Here is a 19,150-nt window from a genome sequence, read left to right as displayed (position 1 = left end):
CAACCGACCGTAACATCCCTCACAGAATGATATCGACCGCGAAGAAGTCCGCCAGGTGGCCTAGCCATTTGTGCAAACCAGACCTGACTTATGCGCAAGCAGTGAGGTTACCTGCGCAACCCGGGAACCATCGTAACCCGCCTTCTTCTGAAGAACCGCTGTGCCACCTCCAGGGCCAAGCTTCACGTAGAAATATGTATGGGTCCACTAGCCCCCGAATCAATAGGCGAAAGTCAGACGTGTGGCGCACACCTGACCATCAGCCACTCTGCTTCCACTGTGGCGAAGTGGGCCACTTGTACCGTGCCTACTACTGCCGAAGAATAGGACTCCAGGGCTATCCCCCTGGCGCTCGTCGCTCACGTGAGGGACAGCGCCCGAGAGAAATCCAGCAATATCTGGCCAGTCAACCTTCGTCGCCGTACACGCAGTTCCCACCGGTTGAACAGTCCCTGCCAATGACCCGATCTCCGTCTCCACAGAGGCGCCAGTCACGATCACAACCTCCTCGACGATCGGCGCTACCTAGCCGCTACACTACAATCTCCGCTTCCGTGGGCAACCGGCCCACGAGCGCAAGTCGGGAAAACTAAGAACAGTGACCTCCGGGGGTGGGGCCACTGTCCAACGCACTTCGAAAGATCCTCCGCTACAATACCCCGACGACGGCGTCAACGACGACGACGACGATAACGACGACGACAACGACGACTGCGTACCTTCGACAAGGGGAGTATGGTAGCGCGATTCAAAGACGGACAGGAGAAGACGCACTCTTGTCCCGTCTTTGAATCGCGCTACCATACTGCCCTTGAAGATGCATTACCAACAATCCCACATTGCAACCCTCGTGTACCTTCGACACCTTCCTTCGAAAACCGTGAACCTGTTTCAGCCGACATACTCGTTTCTGCAGATAACTACCCGGTAACCGCTCTTGTCGATACTGGTGCCGATTATTTTGTCATGAGCGGACAACTGGTTACTGCACTTCGCAAGGTGACGACACCGTGGCCAGGATCTAAGCTACGTGCAGCCGGCGGTCATGTTCTCACGCCGATCGGCAAATGCACTGCGAGGGCACAAATTTGTGAGGTCACATTTGTCGGTTCATTTATTATACTGGCAGAGTGCTCTAGGCAGGTCATACTCGCCATGGATTTTCTTCGGGAGTACGGCGCAATCATAAACCTTCGCAACTTGCTTGTCACTTTTGACAGCGAACACGCAACTCATTCAAACGACTCCCACCCACAGTCCACGGTGCTACGCGTTTCGGGTGACTGTGCTACTTTACCACCCCGGAGTACTGCGTTGATCACTGTAGAAACAGACGATGATCCTCCCCATCTCGGAATCGCTGAAGGCAATGTGTCAGTCTGGTTGTCTCGATAGGTTTGCGTAGCCCGCAGCATCTTGCAGCTGTCGTCACGGACTGCTCAGATTTTAGTGACTAATTTCAGTTGCGAATATCAGCACTTCGCCCCACGAACTGCCATCGCCTATTTGGAGCCAGTCAGTGAATTTCCCGCTTGTTTAACTGTAGGACACAGTTATGGAGATTCTAACTGTGAGGTACCAGCCAACAGCAGTATTTATGTGAATTCTAGATGATCGGGTAATCAACAGGCTAGCATTCGAAGCCTTTTGCAGTCTTTTGCGGACTGTTTCGCTTCAACATCGAAGGTCAACCAAAAGCCTATTGCGAAACACAGAGTTATTACAAATCCCAATGAAAGACCCGTGCGCCAACGTGCCTACCGTGTTTCTCGTAAAGAGCAAGACGCCATCCGAAATCAAGTCTAACAAATGCTTACCGACGATATCATACAGCCCTCCACTAGTCCATGGGCGTCGCCTGTGGTTCTGGTGAAAAAGAAAGACGGCAGACTGCGTTTTTGCGTTGACTATCGCAAGCTTAACAACGTTATGAAAAAGGACGTTTATCCCTTTCCCCGCATCGACGACTCTTTGGACCGCCTTCGACATGCTCGATACTTCTCGTCGATGGACCTTCGCAGCAGCTACTGGCAAATACAGGTTGATGAGCGTGACCGTGAGAAAACCGCATTTATTACGCCTGACGGACTTTACGAATTCAAGATCCTTCCTTTCGGATTGTGCTCTGCGCCTGCTACTTTTCAGAGCATGATGGACACGGTTCTATCAGGTCTCAAGTGGCAGTCATGCCTTGTCTATTTAGATGATATCGTTGTCTTTTCAGAAACTTTTGAGCAGCACCTCCAGCGCTTACAAGCAGTTCTTGACACAATTCGTACTGCTGGCCTGTCTTTAAAGCCTGAAAAATGCCATTTCTGGTATGGCGAACTCAAATTTTTAGGCCATGCCGTCAGCTACGAGGGCATTCGACCAGACCCCGACAAATCCATTGCTGTTGCTTCGTTTCCAACACCTTCAAACAAACACGAACTCCACTGTTTTCTAGGGCTTTGCGCATATTATCGACGCTTCGTGGCAAACTTTTCATGGATAGCCGAACCGTTGCAGCGGCTGACTAAGGATAATGTTCCGTTTGTCTGGGAACAGCACCAACAAGAGGCCTTGTGTGAACTTCAGAAACGTCTGCGCACAACTCCTGTTCTAGGACACTTTGACGAAGACCGTGACGCCGAGTTGCACACGGATGCCAGCAACGTTGGCCTTGGTGCCGTCCTCGGGCAAGATGGAGCCGAACGCGTCATTGCGTACGCAAGCCGCACTTTGTCTCCAGCTGAAAGTAACTATTCCACTACGGAGAAGGAATGCTTGGCCGTTGTGTAGGCAATTGCTAAGTTCCGGCCATGTTTGTACGGCCGATCGTTTCGAGTTGTGACAGATCACCATTCATTGTTCTGACTCGCCAATCTGAAGGATCTATCTGGACGTCTTGCACGCTGGAGTCTTCGCTTGCAAGAATACGATATGACGATAGTGTTCAAGTCCGGGCGTAAACACACGGACGCCGACTGTCTGTCACGTGCTCCACTTCAACCGTCGCCATGCGAGTTTGATGAAGAGGACGCATTTCTGTCCATTATCTCAGTATCAGACATCAGCAAGCAACAGCGTGATGATTCAGAACTCCGGTCTCTCATCGACTACCTTGAGAACCGTCTACCAGAGCCGCCTCGTATGTTCATCCGCAAGTTAGCCTCGTTTTTTCTCCGCGATGGCGTTCTCTACAAATTGGGTTTTCACTCGACCGCAACCGCCTGCCTCCCTGTAGTGCCTTCTTCACTACGTGACGACATCCTGCGGGCCTCTCACGACGAGCCATCTTCGGGCCACTTGGGATTCGCACGGACCTTTTCACGCATACGCCAAAAGTACTTCTGGCCTAACCTTCGCCGTGACGTAAAGCAATACGTGAAGACATGCCGCGACTGCCAGAGACGCAAGACACCACCCGTGCGTCCGCTGGACTTCTCCATCCCGTGGATTCTCCGCGGATCCCTTTTCAGCAGGTTGGCATAGATTTGCTTGGACCATTCCCCACGTCGAGGGCTGGTAACCATTGGATTGCTGTTGCCACAGAGTACCTTACACGTTACATTGAAACCCGAGCTCGCCCACGAGGTACTGCTAATGATAGTGCAACCTTCTTTGTACATTGTATCGTACTCCGCCATGGTGCTCCAAGAGTGGTTACAACCGACCGGGGCACGGCATTTACAGCGCAGCTCACAGAAGATATCACGCTTCTCAGTGGTACCGTTCACTGCAAAGCCACAGCTTACCATCCCCAGACGAATGGGCTCACAGAAAGGCTAATCAAAACGATCGCTGATATGATTTCCATGTATGTTGACGCCGACCTCAAAAACTTGGACGACGTTCTCCCACATGTTACGTTTGCATATAATACTGCCGTTCAAGAAACTACCGGTTTCACCCCTTTTCGCTTGGTGCACGGCCGGGAAGCTGTCACAACGTTGGACGCAATGCTCTTGCCCACCTACCGTTCTAATGTTTTCAACGATACTGCCGAATTCGCTCGATGCACCAAAGAGGCACGCCAGCTCACACGAATGCGTATCCGCTACCAACAATACAACGACGCCGATACAATCTTCGCCACCGCGACGTCACTTATCAACCCGGTGACAAAGTATGGGCGTGGACACCGATCCGCCAGCGTGGTCGGTCGGATAAACTCTTGCGCCGCTACTTTGGACCTTATAGTACCGTTCAACGACTCGGCGACGTCACATACGAAGTGATTCCTGAAGGAGAGGGCACCACTCACCGTCCCCGACACCCACGCCTGTCCGATGTCGTTCACGTCTCTAGATTGAGGTTATACCACTCCCGCTGAACGCAAAGTCCCACACCTCTCTCACCATCTACGTCTCTCTTAACGGTATCCCCGTGGGAATCTCCAGTGCATCAATGTTCCGCATCCAGACGATGCTTCTAGGGAGTGGGGAAATGCCACGGTCTCGACACAGCTGACAGCCACTCGGTGCGATTCGATGCCACATGCTTGGCATGTTGGGTGACTCCCAGAAGAAGAGAACGACGAAGGTGCCAGGACGGCGATATATCAAGATATCTATAGCGTCGATCGAAGTCTCTTGTGGCTTTCTCTGTGACAATATCGATTATCCCCGCCTAAACAGAATTACAAGAAAAGACGTCTACCCACTGCCTCGTATCGACGACGCTCTTGACTATCTGCAAGCTACCGAATACTTTTCGTCTCTAGATCTCCGCTGTGGCTATTGCCAGGTTCCCATGGCTGTGGCTGGTCGCCCAATGACAGCTTTCATCACTCCCGATGGCCTGTACGAGTTTAAGGTTATGCCTTTCTGGCTCTGCAATGCTCCCGCTCCCTTCGAGCGCATGATTTATACCATCCTTCGCGGACACGGAAAGACGGCATCCTTCCTGATTCCAACAAGCTTTGCGCAGTCGCCGAGTTTCCGAAGCACACATCTATCAATGCCCTGTTAAGTTTCATAGGCCTGTGCTCTTATTTTCGACGCTCCGTGCGGAACTTCGCCTTTATTATCCGACCCTTGACGAAGCTACTTACCGCAAGCAAAGACATTTCCGCGTGGTGATCAGTATGCGATGAAGCAAGTTGCTGACTTTACCTCCCATTCTTCGCCAATACGGCTCAACTGCGCCGACAGAGGTTCATACCGACGCCAGTGGTGTCAGCCTTGGTGCGGTCTTGGCCCAACGGAAAGCCACGAACAAAGAATACGTCATGGCTTCTGCCAGCAGTGCCCTTACAAAAGCTGAGATTAAAGACACTGTTACAGAGAAGGAATGCTTAGCCATCATTTGGGCATTGGGCAAGTTTCGTCGTTATCTCTATAGCTGTCCTATGAGCATCATCGTTGACCATCACACCCTTTGTTGGCTCTCCTCTTTGAAACACCCGTCGGCACGCCTGGGTCGTTGGGCGCTTCGCCGGCAGGAATATGAGATTCGTGTCGTATACCGCTCTGGTTGAAAGCATTCCGACGCTTGCGTGCTCTACCGCTCACCGATTGCACCTAAATGTGATTTCTGTTTTCGTTCGTTCTCTAACTTCAGACCTGTCAATACTGGCCACTAGTGACATGCCTTCCGAGCAACTCAAGGACCCATCCCTTGCCCTGCTGCTCAACTACCTTGCGCTCCATCGGTTGTTCCTTGAACACGGACGCTACGCCATCAAGCAGGCTACTTTGCCCTGCGAGACAAGACCCTCTACAGCCACACCTATGTGCCTGACGGTCGGAAATGGATTCTGGCTATCCCTCGGCACATGTGCTCCGATATGTGCGTGTGCTTCCATGCTGACCCTGAAAGCGCCCACGCCGGCGTCCTAAAAACATTCACAAGACAGCGTCAACGATATTACTGGTGCGGAATGCATCAGTCTGTGGAGCGTTACGTTCGATCATGCACCGCTTGCCAACAAAGCAAAACTCCGCCATTGCGCCCTACTGGCCCACTCCAGCCGCTACCATGCCCTGCTCGACCGTTCGACTGGCATCGACATCTATAGACCGCTCCCATACATGGGAAGTGGAAATCGCTGTATTGTTGTTGGCGTCGATCACCTGACGCGCTACGCCGAGACCGCAGCTCTTCCTGCCGCGACGGTGCGGTACGTTGCGATGTTCGTTCTTCGCAACTTCGTCCTTCGCCACAGTGCTCTTCGAGAACTACTCATCGATAGGGGTCGTGTCTTCTTGTCTGAAGTGATACAATCCCTCCTTCGCGAGTGCCAGATCATTCACCGGAAGTAGACCATGTATCACCCCCAAACAAATGATCTCACGGAGCGCTTCAACCGAACCAGTTGTCGACGTACGTCTTGTCCGACCACACCAAATGGGACACCCTACTCCCGTTCGTTATTTTCGCTAATAACACCAGGACACAAGTGACCACCGCTGTTTCACGTTTTTTTCTCGTGTATGAGCGGGAGCCTTCGTGTCCTCTGAATACTATCCTGCCTGACCGACTGGACCCTTCCCAGTGCATAATTATTTTAGAAGTAGCCCGACATGCTGAAGATTGCCTCCAGCTGGCTCGTTCGATGACCAGCGAGGATCAAGGCGGCCAGAAGGCAAGGCGTGACCATCATCAGGCCACGGCCACCTTCCCTGCTGGTTCCCTTGTTTGGCTTTGCATGCCGCCTCACATGCCCGGCCTTTCTTCTAAACTACTTGCGTGGTACAACAGTCCGTATCGGATCATGGATGCCTCCTCCTATGTGAACTATATAGTTGAGCGCGTCACACCATCACCGGACCTTCGTTGTCGAGATGGCCAGACAGTGAATGTTAGCGGACTGAATCCTTATTTCGACCCCCTCGTCTTCTATGCTCCGTGAGTCGCCAGGGTTGCTCCGTTTCACACACGGGGCCAAAGTAATGAAGCACACGCGCCTCGTATTGCCGCTAGCAGTTCGGGTACGACGACGCCGACCATTGCTGTTATTTCCAGGAGAGCTCTGGCTGTTCACTGCTGCTTGACTGCTGTTGATCTGGTGCTTCTCAGCTTTAATTAAGCAACATTGCATATTTTTATATATTCAATATAGTTCAAAATATATTCAAGATATTGAAATATTTTTATATATTCAAATACGTCCCTCACGACCCTGGTTGTCACGAGGGAGGAGCTGCAGGCGCGACCCCCACTCGTTGGCTCCGGGGAGATAGTGCAAACTCCCGAGTGTGTGTTCTTCGCGGCAAGCAAACTTACAGTCGAGGCCGCCTGATGGTGAGCGACAACGTTCCGCCGAGCCGCCAAAATTGCGGCGGTGTTGCAGATCGGGTACCACGGATCTTCGACATTACCTGCGCTACCACAAGGCAGCTGCGAGTTTTCGACGTTAACCGATGAGACGCGGAGACACGAGGCCCCATTTTTGAAGCCCATGCATCTTTAACCGGGGACCGTTATTCACAGTGAATTAAAGGCCCCACACAAGTGTATCCCAAATTTAGTGGATGCTAACGGGGCGAGCTACAATCTGCATTGCGAGACACGCAACCACAGCGTGAACTTTGTGAACCCCACCACAAGCGCTCACAAGCAAAAAAAATATAGAAGTTGTAAAAAAGTGAAGCGCCACCTTGCCAGCGACGAGTACTGCACCGCTATTGAAGTCCCACCTGATACGGATGTGATGGCGGTCGATTAACGGCCACGTGCACTGCGAAGACCCTTTCTTGCGTTTGTTAGAAAACGCTCAGCGCTATCGCTCAGCGCTACCTAGTATAAAGGTGCATCACACAGTAAAAGAAAAAAAAACGCCTTACTTTAGCGCGAGCAACGAGTAACCTCTTGAAAGCCCAGTGCGAATATCAGGCGCACACCATTCTGTGCTCGGAAATGCGAGCGCAAGCAGGTAGCTAGCGTATAAGTGGCGCAACGCCAAACGTAATAAATTACAAATTAGCCTAATGCCTGTTGAGTGTGCATCTTGTAAATACTAAAATGTTCATAAACCACTATAAATTGAATAATAATACTGTACTAAATGCATTTATTTATTAGTTGCTTGTGCATGTAATGTGCATGCAATACACTCAGTGGAACGACAAATAAGTGAAAGAAGTTACAGAGCAAGCAACGACGGTATGATCACGTAAAGCCCAGTTTGTCGACCACCTATAAGGTAACGCCCAATGCATGGTAGCCACCCAGAGAGAATCTAGAAAAATCAATGGATCTGTTGGCGTGCCGAGGAACAAACTTTGTCTTGGTACCATTAGTTCTTTCATCTTGGGCATCGCCAGAGCTCGTGAAGATTCCAAGTTTCGCCGACTCAGCCATCCTGCATAGCACCCTAGATGGCTTGAATCACCTATCCTCCAACTAACATAGTAATGGAGTGCAGTAGCAGCCAGTGTGTTGTACCTGCAGTGTTGTGCCATACTACGAGCACCACGTGCCGACCACGAGGCGCGGGAGCTGCCATACTACATGCACCACCTGGCTACCACGAGGCGGCGGGAACTCCCACTTCTCCGCCACGAAACATCAATTCGACACGGGAGGCGACTTCAAGAAGCGCCCAGCCATCTCCGCGACGAATCAAGAATTCGATTTCGGAGGCGACTTCAAGAAGCGCCCAGCCATCTGCGCGACGAATCAAGAATTCGCCGCGGGTGAGGTCATCACCCTGGCCCGCCTGGTTCATGCAGACGAGAACTAGCCCAAACCGGTTCCTGCTGACGTGGCTTCGTCGAAGGAATTTAAGGGAGAACCGGTCCATTATGAGAAGAGAAAGCCGCTTGCAGCCCCTGAGTCAGTCTGATGCATTCTTACTGCTACCTTTACGCGATCATCCGCTATCTGTAAATATTGTACAAAGTTTTTCGTTTCTTCTTCGACTGCGGAAAGAGCCCGTCTTTCGTCGTCCACCCCGAAGTCACAAAAAAAAATTGGAGGACGCATAAGCTTCGCCTTCAAGAGTGAAAAGCGATAGCGTTATCTCATCCCGTTCGCACCGCCTACTCAAACGCGCTACGCCAGCCAAACGTCCCGATCGGCAGAGATAGCCGGGCCCCGACGCGCCATGAAGGCGGACGTGGTCATGGGGCGAGTGGCGCGCCACGTGTCGCGGCAGCGCCGTACATTGCGAGGAGGGGATCTTCGATGTTTGCCGCAAGATGGCTCTGCGTGTGCGCAGAGCGCAGAAGAAATTCAGCGGAAACGTACTTCGCTACTCTTGAAACTGCGACTTCTGTAAGTTACATGGTCATAATTACCGATATACACCGCAGTATAACTTTCTACGGCACGTTTCTAAGGCAACACCACATTCACAAGAAGCGATTTTGTCTTGTTTTGAAAGAACGAGCTCGTGGCTGAGTGGTGGCGTCTCCGTCTCACACTCCGGAGACCCTGCTTCGATCCCCACCAGCCCATCTTGCAAGATCTTTTTTTTTAATTGATGAAGTGCCTTCTGGAATATATCGCTTACGGCCAACGCCGCTGACGCCGACACCGATGCCGACAAAACCGGATTTTGTGTGACACGAGCACGTTAACGCTGTCGCGTAAAACAGGGTGTCGGCCCACTTTGAGTAGAGGGGAGTCGAGATGCGGTTCTTGGACGCCCTCGGTGTAGCAGCACTCGTGGTGTTCTGATTGAAGCCCGGGCCAGGGAAAATCAAAAACGGTGGTGCCAGGGTATCAGAATGTTGTGGTTAAAGCACTCTCCGGACATAGGTGATCCGGCGACAAACAGATCTACACAACGATAATTCAAAGCGTGCCCGAGGCACGGCCTATCACCGAGACTTCCAAGCCAGGTCAGCCGCTCATTGCGGTTACCTCACCACTCTCGCAATCACGTGAGCAAACGGTCCAGCGACTTTCAAGACAATAGAGAGGTTCATTTGCGATAGTCACCTAAGCAGCACCGCGATTTTCACCTGTTGTGGCTGTAAGCGTCAAGAAGTCCACGCACTTCGCGACTCAAGCACGCGGCCTCGAATTCGATCCGCGGCGTCATAGCAGTAAAAGGATCCTGCTGACCACCCGCTAAAACTCATCGGTCCTGTTGCTTATGAAATACGCCATCCGCCGCCGTGCACCAGCCATACGCATTCACCCGTGCACTTTTTCCAGTCCCACGCACATCGAACGTCTTCTTGCCAAATTTATTATTGATGGAGCAAATTATCTCCCGTAGAAGGACAAGAATGTATGCACCAAACAATCTTTGTATTTTACCTGTCGTTCTCACTATTGCAAGCGCATTTTGCAAAGCATGGAAAAGACCGCTGCTAAACATTATTATCATGTTATTATGAGTAAGTGTTTTTATCAAGGGATAACCTCATGGGTTGATAGTAGCGCATATCCTGTCATTTTTTAAAAGAAGTCCATGTAGATCCAGTGCTATGATTTCAATCGATGCAACGAACAAACTAGCCCAAAACTCTGCACCCCTGGAAAATCTCTCGGTGACCATCACTGTGATACGAGGGGATATTAGAAAGCCCTTGACACAACTTTTTAAAGCCAATTTATGACTCCAAATGCTATGTCAACAAAGGCACTCTCAGCGGTTGACCTTTCTTGGCCCGGCATTATCTGCCGCTACCTCCGTGGCACGGTGCTCCTATGACTTGTCGGTTTTGCTTCATACGTGAATGGCGTGCCAGCAAGAAAGTGTGATTTGTCTTCTATGGAGCAAAGGACGAACGCCCATCGAAATCCAGCAGGGAAATACAGCCCACGTATGGGTCAAGTGTCTCTCTTTGTGAAGTGTTAGGTGGCGGTGTTGTGAGTTCACAAAAGGCTGCAAAGACTTGCATGACAATGAGAATTTGGGTAGATTTCGTGAGTGGCTGACTGACGCCAACAAAGCACAGCAGCATTTCAGATTTAGTGCTGAGATGGTACAAATGTCTTGAATCGGTCTGGGGACTAGTTGGAAAAATAGTGTAAGATACATAGCAATGTACGCATATCTGTAATTATCGGTATGTTCCTTATATTGGCTAATAAAAATAAGGGGCAATGCTTTCTAATTCGCCCTCGTACAGTACTTTTCGTGCAGGTGCAGAAAGACAAGCAGCCGTCTACATTTAATATTTTCTGCTAGAGCGCACACGGCATTAGTTTTGCGAGAATAACAGCACTGGCTTTGCGTAGTGGTTCATGCGGGCCCAACACTCAGACATTGTAAGAACTGTATGAACACAACAAAAGTGATTTGTTTACACTAGAAATAAGTACTCTTCATACGACAAACTATGGTTGCACTACACGCCGACACAAAATATGATTCATCGCTGCCGCCAACATAACTCTTTACCCGCAAGCACTGTTCACGGTGAATATTTGTCTATTAAGCTCCATTTTTAAACTTGGCTCATCTACCCTCGCAGAAGCACTGCTTGGCGTGCCGCTTCTTGATGTCTCTGTTAGGGTTTCGTCGTCGAGGTTTCACTCTGAAGGTGTAGGTCTATCCTTAATATAGAGGCAGTCTAAAAAGGTGGGCCGATCCCGAAAGCTGTGCGTCTAACCTCATTCATGGCGCTGTTCAACAACAACAACAAGAGAAATTCTTTCAATTTATTTTTCTTCTCAGACGTAATCGAACCATCGGCACGTGTGTTCCCAAACACAGCAGCCCAACGCTTTAGCGCACTGCGGTTATGAGTACCAGCATGAACTGAAGGATTAATTCTTCGTGTGCGCAAGCACCTACGTGCCACGCATATCGTAGGCAGCGCCCTGACTTCACTGATGCAGCACAAGTTGCCGCAGCATGGCTAAAAGAAAACGCGAGAAAGAAGCCTTGTTGTTGTGCACGGCTTTTACGCACCAGCGCGCCACCGGTACAGTCTGGTACAAAACGTTTCATACCATAACCACTAAAGGGAACTCTTGCGTTTGTGTTTCGGCAGCTGAAATGGGGACTGTTCATCCAGGATGTGAATAATGGCAAGTACATGTTATTAGCCTAAACCCTAGTCTTTCAAAGGCTTTGTTAACATTTTCAGCAAGGTAATATGTAACAATTATTATAATAAACATTATTGGAAATGTCCGATGGCAGGATTCCAACGCAGAACCGAGAGCGCAGATGCCGGATATTGGAACTGAAATGCCTTTATGAATTTATAGCGCGAAAGCCAGTGCCTTGAGACGCTTGGCACGTGTAGATTTGGCCTAACTCGACAATCTGCGCCGTTGCAATTAGTAGCGATTCTGCGTGTTCGAAGCGTCTTCTGCACTTCTGCTAAAGTATATAGTGCCCTGAAATTTAGGACAATGAAGACATATAAACTGTAATAAACAAACCCGCAAGAACATTGGAATCCACAAGCACGAAGATTAGACTAATGCGTATACTTCCCATTACTGTCATGGTAACTTAACTGCAGTGGCAGAGTTTCCTCTAGTAATTATTGTAGGGACCTCTATGGTCTCGGAGGCTACGCCATCTCGGATGTCATGCAAGATTCTTCACAAGCACTTCCAAGTGGTGGCGCTAGATGGCGCAGCGTGTTCAGAGAGAAGCGCGAGAGAGAAACCCGGCTACAGCACGTTCCTCATATGTGAGGTATTCCGAACATTGGCGCACTAAGTCATCGCATATGAGTCCCGCTCAACTTTACACATTTTAAGAAACATTCTTCGCTGCGTTCCATGTGAATCGATCGACTGATAGAGTACGTGGTCCAATGTGATTTTGCTCCTTCCTCTCGTGGAGAACTTTCACTGTTATCTCGGTGCGATTACCCGGACCACGCTTGCTGCAGCAGACACCGTACGTCACAATTATATAAACACGTAGACTGGCCGGCGTGCATGTCCGACTGCAATCTATGGACGTAGCGAGCTCCAGCATTATCCCGATTGTTGCTGGATCATCCGATAAGCCTTCTTGGTGATACATTACGAATAGACCACTTTTGAGTGACATTATTCTCTTTAGTGACACCTGACTGAGTGTGCTACTTTCGCTTCCGCCAAGTTGCCTAACGTCCTAATAGAGCTTGCAAGCTCTTCCATATGCTGGAAGGAAAACCACTTTAGGGTTAACGACCTTGTTCTTTTGTGTCTCTGTACGCGCAGCCGTACACTTGCACGTGACAATAAATTGATACTTCCATAAGCTTCAATCTATAAGGTACACAACATTAAAAAGGGAATACGTTTCGTTAATCCTAGCGCCCGTTTTCATGGTGGTAGTAATTTCATCACGTAGAAGAGGCGCCTGTGCAAATGGCATGCGCTCTGCCGCAACCAATTTGCCTATGGCGATTGAGAGCTTGGGACGCCTGAAGTTCTGCATGCAGAGATAGTATCGTTCGGGAAAGCCACCCCGCTCCTCTTCTTTCGCCGTTCTTTCACCCGGTGGGGGTTATACGAAAGGGTAAGGGCAGTCGCCGTCCACACCGGAGTCAGTCCGCTGGAGACAACACCCACACGTAAAATCTGCATATAGGCGTAGCGATGTACACTACTATGTTCTCCACGAAATTATGCAATGGAAGAAGAAACGCTGCGCAAGATCCTCACTGTAACAAATATATGCCTTCAAGTGCACCATTTTCTTGACGAAGTGAATGGCTTCAATAATGAAAGAGTTGTATTATTGGATTACCTTCACGCTCACCATCGATAGTTCCCGCAATATTTGTTTCATCTTGTTTCATCATCTTGTTTCTTGTTTTCTTTTCCTCCACAGAAACACACGCGTTGCCAACCTTGGGGAGTACGAGCCCCAGGACAACACCAAGTCCGACGACTACCACGAGTTCTACGGCCACCCCTACGAGCCCGACTACAAGCCCGACGACGACGACGCCAACTACCAAGGCACCTCGTGAGTTGCGCAGAATGAGCCAAGTTCCCGCGTTAACTCGGCATATGCATTCAGCCGCACCCATCCCGCCTACCTCATAAGCGCTACGCACTCATTTCACAGGTTTCACCTAGGGTGTCTGTGAGTGACTAAGGGTGTGAGTGAATGTAAGTGAGTATAAGCAGGAGTGAGAGGCGTCGAGTACAAGTGGACGTAGCATATATGAGCGCGAACAAACACACACGTACACACCCAGGAACACACACGCGAACACTAACGTGAGCGTTTTTGACCGCATGCACGTGACCCGGTCAGCGCGGTGCGAGTTGGATCTTTAATGGCATCAGACTGCACATCACATTACAGAGTTAACGCATGCAAACCTGTGTTAAGTGAGTACCTGTGAGTGGAGGCGAGCACCAGCGGGAATCGGTGTCGGTAAGCGTGGATGGAAGCGACTATGAATGCGAGTGAGTGTTGGCGAGCATGAGTGAGTATCACTTATTATGCCAACCTATAACTGCCGCTTGCCGCCACGTCCACTCCTTCTATACGACAGGCGACAGCGTGTACTATCCTACAAAAAAAAGAACGAATGGGAAATTTAAACCAGCACAGAAAACTTGTAAGGCTCGGTATACATGAGGCCCCATCGTCCATGGTTGGTTAGAACCGCGAGACGTGATAAACTCGTCTATGCAGGAGTACTCAATCCCTTACGTGGACGAAGTCAAACGGAAACCCTCGTGCTTCTTTCAGTTCACGCTAAATTATTTAATTTCATCGGTATTCGGAGGGAATCGATGACCGCTTACCATACCCAGTTTTCTTAAACTCCGTACAAAAAGACTACTTTGCGCAAGCGCGTGCTATGATTGGTATGTACAAGAAGCGTAACAAAAGAAATAATAGCCGTCATGGCATTTCGTTATCTCCGTGTGTTGCTATGTTGCCTCTGCTGACTACAGTCGTTTCAGCAACCTTCTATTTTCATGTTCCTTTTTTGTTGAAGATTTTGCATAGATTTTGCCTCCTCCCACTTACTGCTTTGCATTTGTTTCGTATCGCGCCTTCACTTCAGAAATCATGCTTAGCCAACACGCTCAACTATCCATCCTAACGTGGTATAAAACCGCATCACAAGCGACTACCGGTTTTTCACGTTTCTTTCTCTCGTATGGGCGTGAGCTTTCGCGTTCTCTAGATACTATCCTGCCTTACCGACCTAACGCTTCTGAGTGCACAATTATTTCAGAAGTCACCCGACACACTGAAGATTGCCGCCAGCTGGCTCGTTCGTTCACCAGCGAGAATCAGGGGCGTCAGAAGGCAAGACGTGACAGTCATCAGGCCACGCCACCTTCCATGCTGGTTGTCTTGTTTGGCTTTGGATACCGCCTCACATGCCCGGCCTTACTTCTAAACTACTTGCGCGGTACAATAGTCCGTACCGGATCATCGACGCCTCCTCCTATGTGAACTATATCGTTCAGCGCGTCACACCATCGCCGGGCCTTCTTTGTCGAGATCGCTAGACAGATAATGTTAGCCGACTGAAGCCTTATTTCGACCACCTCGTCTTTTATGCTCCCTGAGTCGCCAGGATGGCTCCGTTTCACACACGGGGCCAATGTAATGAAGCAGACGCGCCTCGTATTGCCGCTAACAGTACGAGGACGACGACGCCGACCGGAGCTGTGATTTGCAGGAGAGCTCTGGCTTTCCACTGCTGCTTGGCTGCTGTTGATGTTGTGCTTCTCAGCTTTAATTAAACATTACATATTTCTATATATCCAAAACACTTACTTTCCTTATGTGGAGACGGATGTCAATGGATGGCGACAGATTAACGCTGTTCGTCAGCATCAACTGGAGAAATGGCAGCAGTCAGCACATTACTGAATGTATCGTAGATGGCGCCTTGGGAGAAGTAAAAATATAGGAGGGAGGAGTACGTCACGCAGCCAGGCTTGGCAAGCCAACACTTTTTGATGCCATAGCCATGGTCTAACAGGTGACCTCTTGCGTCGAGATCGCGGAGAAAGAATCGAGATTTGCTGAGAGGTTTGGTTCCCAGTAGCTACTCCAGTAGTTTTTATTTGGTGCATGTTTCTTCAGCGGCGCTGCTGTGGTTTTGCCTGCAGCACGGGAACACGAAAATGAACCACGAACTTTGGCGTGCGATCACGCGCTGGGCCGCCATGTTGGCTTCAATGATGTTGCAGTATGTTCACTCCTATCAGTTTGTTTCCTCTGTTGATGGCGCTACTTAAGCTTAAAGCGAAAGCTTCACAAACCGCGTCGAGCCGAATTTCGCAGACGCTAGCGATTTGACCTTCATTTGACCTCACCTGCGCCAAAGCCTTGGCAACGCATCACGTGGCTCGCTGCCGCCGGCTTGGTGCAAGTAGGTGCAAGCGCCCTCCGCAGCTGGGCCGCCGCCTGACCACGTGACTCACCGCACGCCTGGCTAAGAGGAGCGCCGCGCTCACCTGGTCGGTGCGAGCTTGGCTGTGGATGAGGCAGCGGGATGCTTTGAGCCGTCGTCGCCAAGTCGCGTCTGGTCAGCCCGCGGATATCGTCGAGTGAGCTGCTTCACTGGAGAGTATCCGGAACCGTCCAGCACTTTGCCGTTACTTGCCGATGGGGTCATTGACCCTTGCTCCGGGATCCAGTTTACCTCACCGTGCCTCGCGGTAGGGGCCATTGCCCCCTGGTCTTCCTTGGTACCGAGGCGGCAGCCCTATTGAGGTGCAACCCCAGCCACTCAGCAAACTTGCCTTTTTATTTAATAAAACCAGTCGACTTTCCATTCTGAAGGTGCCAAGACATGTATTCCTTGCATTCGTCAAAAATGCAATGAATTCATTTCTCAAAACCCATGAAGGGAACAAAAAACAAAACAAAAGCGGCAGATTTGATGGTTAGAACGCCACATGCGATTACTAGCACTGGTATAAAACGCAAGCACCAACAAAAAATTTTGCATGAAATTTCAACAAAGAAGGCAGCGGGCTACGAAAGCAAAAAAATCGCCAGCAATAATGTAATTGGATAAGAGGGAAACAGAACTACGCTTGCAGGTATAACTCGTGCACACGTCTAGCCTCCAAGGCGCCTGTCCGCATTAGTACAACACTTTCCGATGCTTAGATCACCCAGGTTGGTTGTCCGCTGTTCCATAATAATACAATGGCAGAAATTACGCATTTACTTAGCTTATCCTATGGGAAGCAATAAATCCACCTATCGAATTGACACTGGTTCACAGTTACAATGCAGCCGATCTTGTTCACCCAACGCGCGCTTGAGAGCAGCACAATACCACTGCGCAAGCGCGCCGTCACGCGACTTCTTTTTCATATTTTGCTGGTTTCTTTCAAACCCGGAAGAAAGGACTACGTGAGGCGTATCGCACCGGAAACAACTCGATAGGTGGTCCCTGAAGGTGCGCTACAAATATGCTTACCATACTTGGGATCCTCAGTCAATAACGAAAAAGTTGCATAATCAAACGACGAGTGAGCTATTTGGAAAACAAGAAAGTAGCGTGAGTTACTATGGGCCAGTGCAATAGTATGCGCTCAATTCAATTCGCTTCCGACGAACTTCTCATCTTTAATGTATCGGCTCAACTTACGTGGGACACCCTGTGCATACATACATGAGGCGTGTGCTATTATTAATATATGAGAATGTTAGCTCGCACCGTCTAGGTAGGCAAAACCTTTCTTTATTCTGGTGAGAAAAGAGTCCGTTGGCTTATGTCGTGCTGATGGTATGTCGTCCGCAGGAAAGTCGCTGCTGGTGGGCAGGCTGCTGTGCACGCTGCGTTTCGGCTTCTCCCGCAGAACGTTCGCATTTCCCGCCGACGGAGTGTGCGCCATCACCACGTTCAACTCGCTCTTCGTGGCTGGAGGCAACACGCTGAGTCCCCCGTACCATCCCGACTTCGAGTATTTCGTGGAGCATGCCGCTCAGCAGCGCGAAACGGAGTACGGCATCGGAATCGACCACGAGTGAGTGCACCAGCCATGGTATCGCCTCAGCATCACGCAACATGGCCATCGTAGTGTGTCACTTATTGAGATTTCGATGCAATTTTTTTATTAGCAATTGCCTCGTTTCCTAATTACCTATTCTCTTGTAATAGTCAGTTTACTTCTATCAGATTCCCGTACTTATTGTAAACGGCAGTAGGACCAGAATCAACACACCCACATTCAAAGGAGTGTTTTCACTTGCTTAGAAGCTGTAGAAATTACATAACGTAATTACGTAACGTACATAACATTAAATTTTCACCCGCAAATTGACAGCGCCTATTAAGTAGGAATGGTGGCAAACATAAAATCCACTGTAATGTTATGCTACAGTATTCGTCGAAAAGCTGGACTAGAAGTCGTCAAAATTGTCTTCTTGTTTCGTCCTAGAAAAAAAGATGTGCTGACGTTGTGTAGCAGCAAGACGGGGTATGGTGATCTTCCACGCAAAACAATATATATAAAAATCAGGAGCGGTGCCTGGATTTCTTCGGCCTGCAGTCGGCTTGAGGCGGAGGAAAAGGATGAACCAAACACATAATGCAGCTGCTGGAGTAACGCAGCGAGCTCTTCGGGGGCCATAACAGTATTGAAATACTAGGCACTGTATGGAAAGTCAAAATGGTGCCATGTAGTACACCTCTAATTGCGGCCAGTCACCTATGTGGCTGGGGTAAGGCTATCGATATTTAAGGAAGATACATCAAAGTGCACCGCGTTGCGTGACATCGCAGGAGAGCATTCTATCTTTTGTTAGGGCTGGATTCTCTAAAGCGAAATTCTGCTCGGAAGGAGTTGGCACTGTAGGGTATAGAAGATGTCCTACGCAACGTTTGCCGAGTTAAAAAAAAATGGCTATCGCTTAGCTAAGGTTAAGCCCAGGATGCGAAGCATACTAGCCTTTATTTTAGTTGTTGAACCACTGTTTAGCCTGGTGAACTGCTGTTGCTTGGCTATATTTGGTTCGGCTAGACGAAGAAACAACTCATGCATTACTTCTTCGCCTTCAAGAGTGGAACGCGACAGCGTTCCCGTCGACCCGCCAAGGGGTGTAAGACAATGGGCTACAGGGCAGCGACTACGCGCCCCGCATTGGACGCGGTGAGCGTCGAGCAAAGCAGCGTTCGGCGCGGCAACGAAATGTGCGCCTGAGCAAGAGACGCACGCCTTAGAAACAGCGCGTTTCTAAGGCAACACCGCATTCACTAGAGGCGCTTTTGTACCGCTTTGAAGCGTTGTACTCGTGGCTCAGTGGTAGCGTCTCCGTCCCACACTCCGGAGACCCTGGTTCGATTCCCACCCAGCCCGTCTTGCAAGAGTT

The 19,150-nt window shown here is 49.8% G+C and overlaps 1 protein-coding gene across 2 annotated transcripts in view; it reads left to right on the top strand.

Moving 5' to 3' along the window:
• The window catches only part of LOC135896685 (uncharacterized), a 193,349-nt gene that overhangs the window by 141,245 nt on the left and 32,954 nt on the right, over nucleotides 1-19,150 (top strand). For both annotated transcript variants that reach the window (XM_065425172.1, XM_070536163.1), the window contains 2 exons: nucleotides 13,670-13,807; nucleotides 17,580-17,805. In XM_065425172.1, coding sequence (XP_065281244.1) covers nucleotides 13,670-13,807; nucleotides 17,580-17,805 — 364 coding nt within the window. The remainder of the gene's footprint in view (nucleotides 1-13,669; nucleotides 13,808-17,579; nucleotides 17,806-19,150) is intronic.

The sequence above is a fragment of the Dermacentor albipictus genome, chromosome 3 (genome assembly GCF_038994185.2).
Source record: "Dermacentor albipictus isolate Rhodes 1998 colony chromosome 3, USDA_Dalb.pri_finalv2, whole genome shotgun sequence".
NCBI classification, from domain to species: Eukaryota; Metazoa; Arthropoda; class Arachnida; order Ixodida; family Ixodidae; genus Dermacentor; species Dermacentor albipictus.
This window is presented reverse-complemented; position numbering and strand designations above follow the sequence as displayed.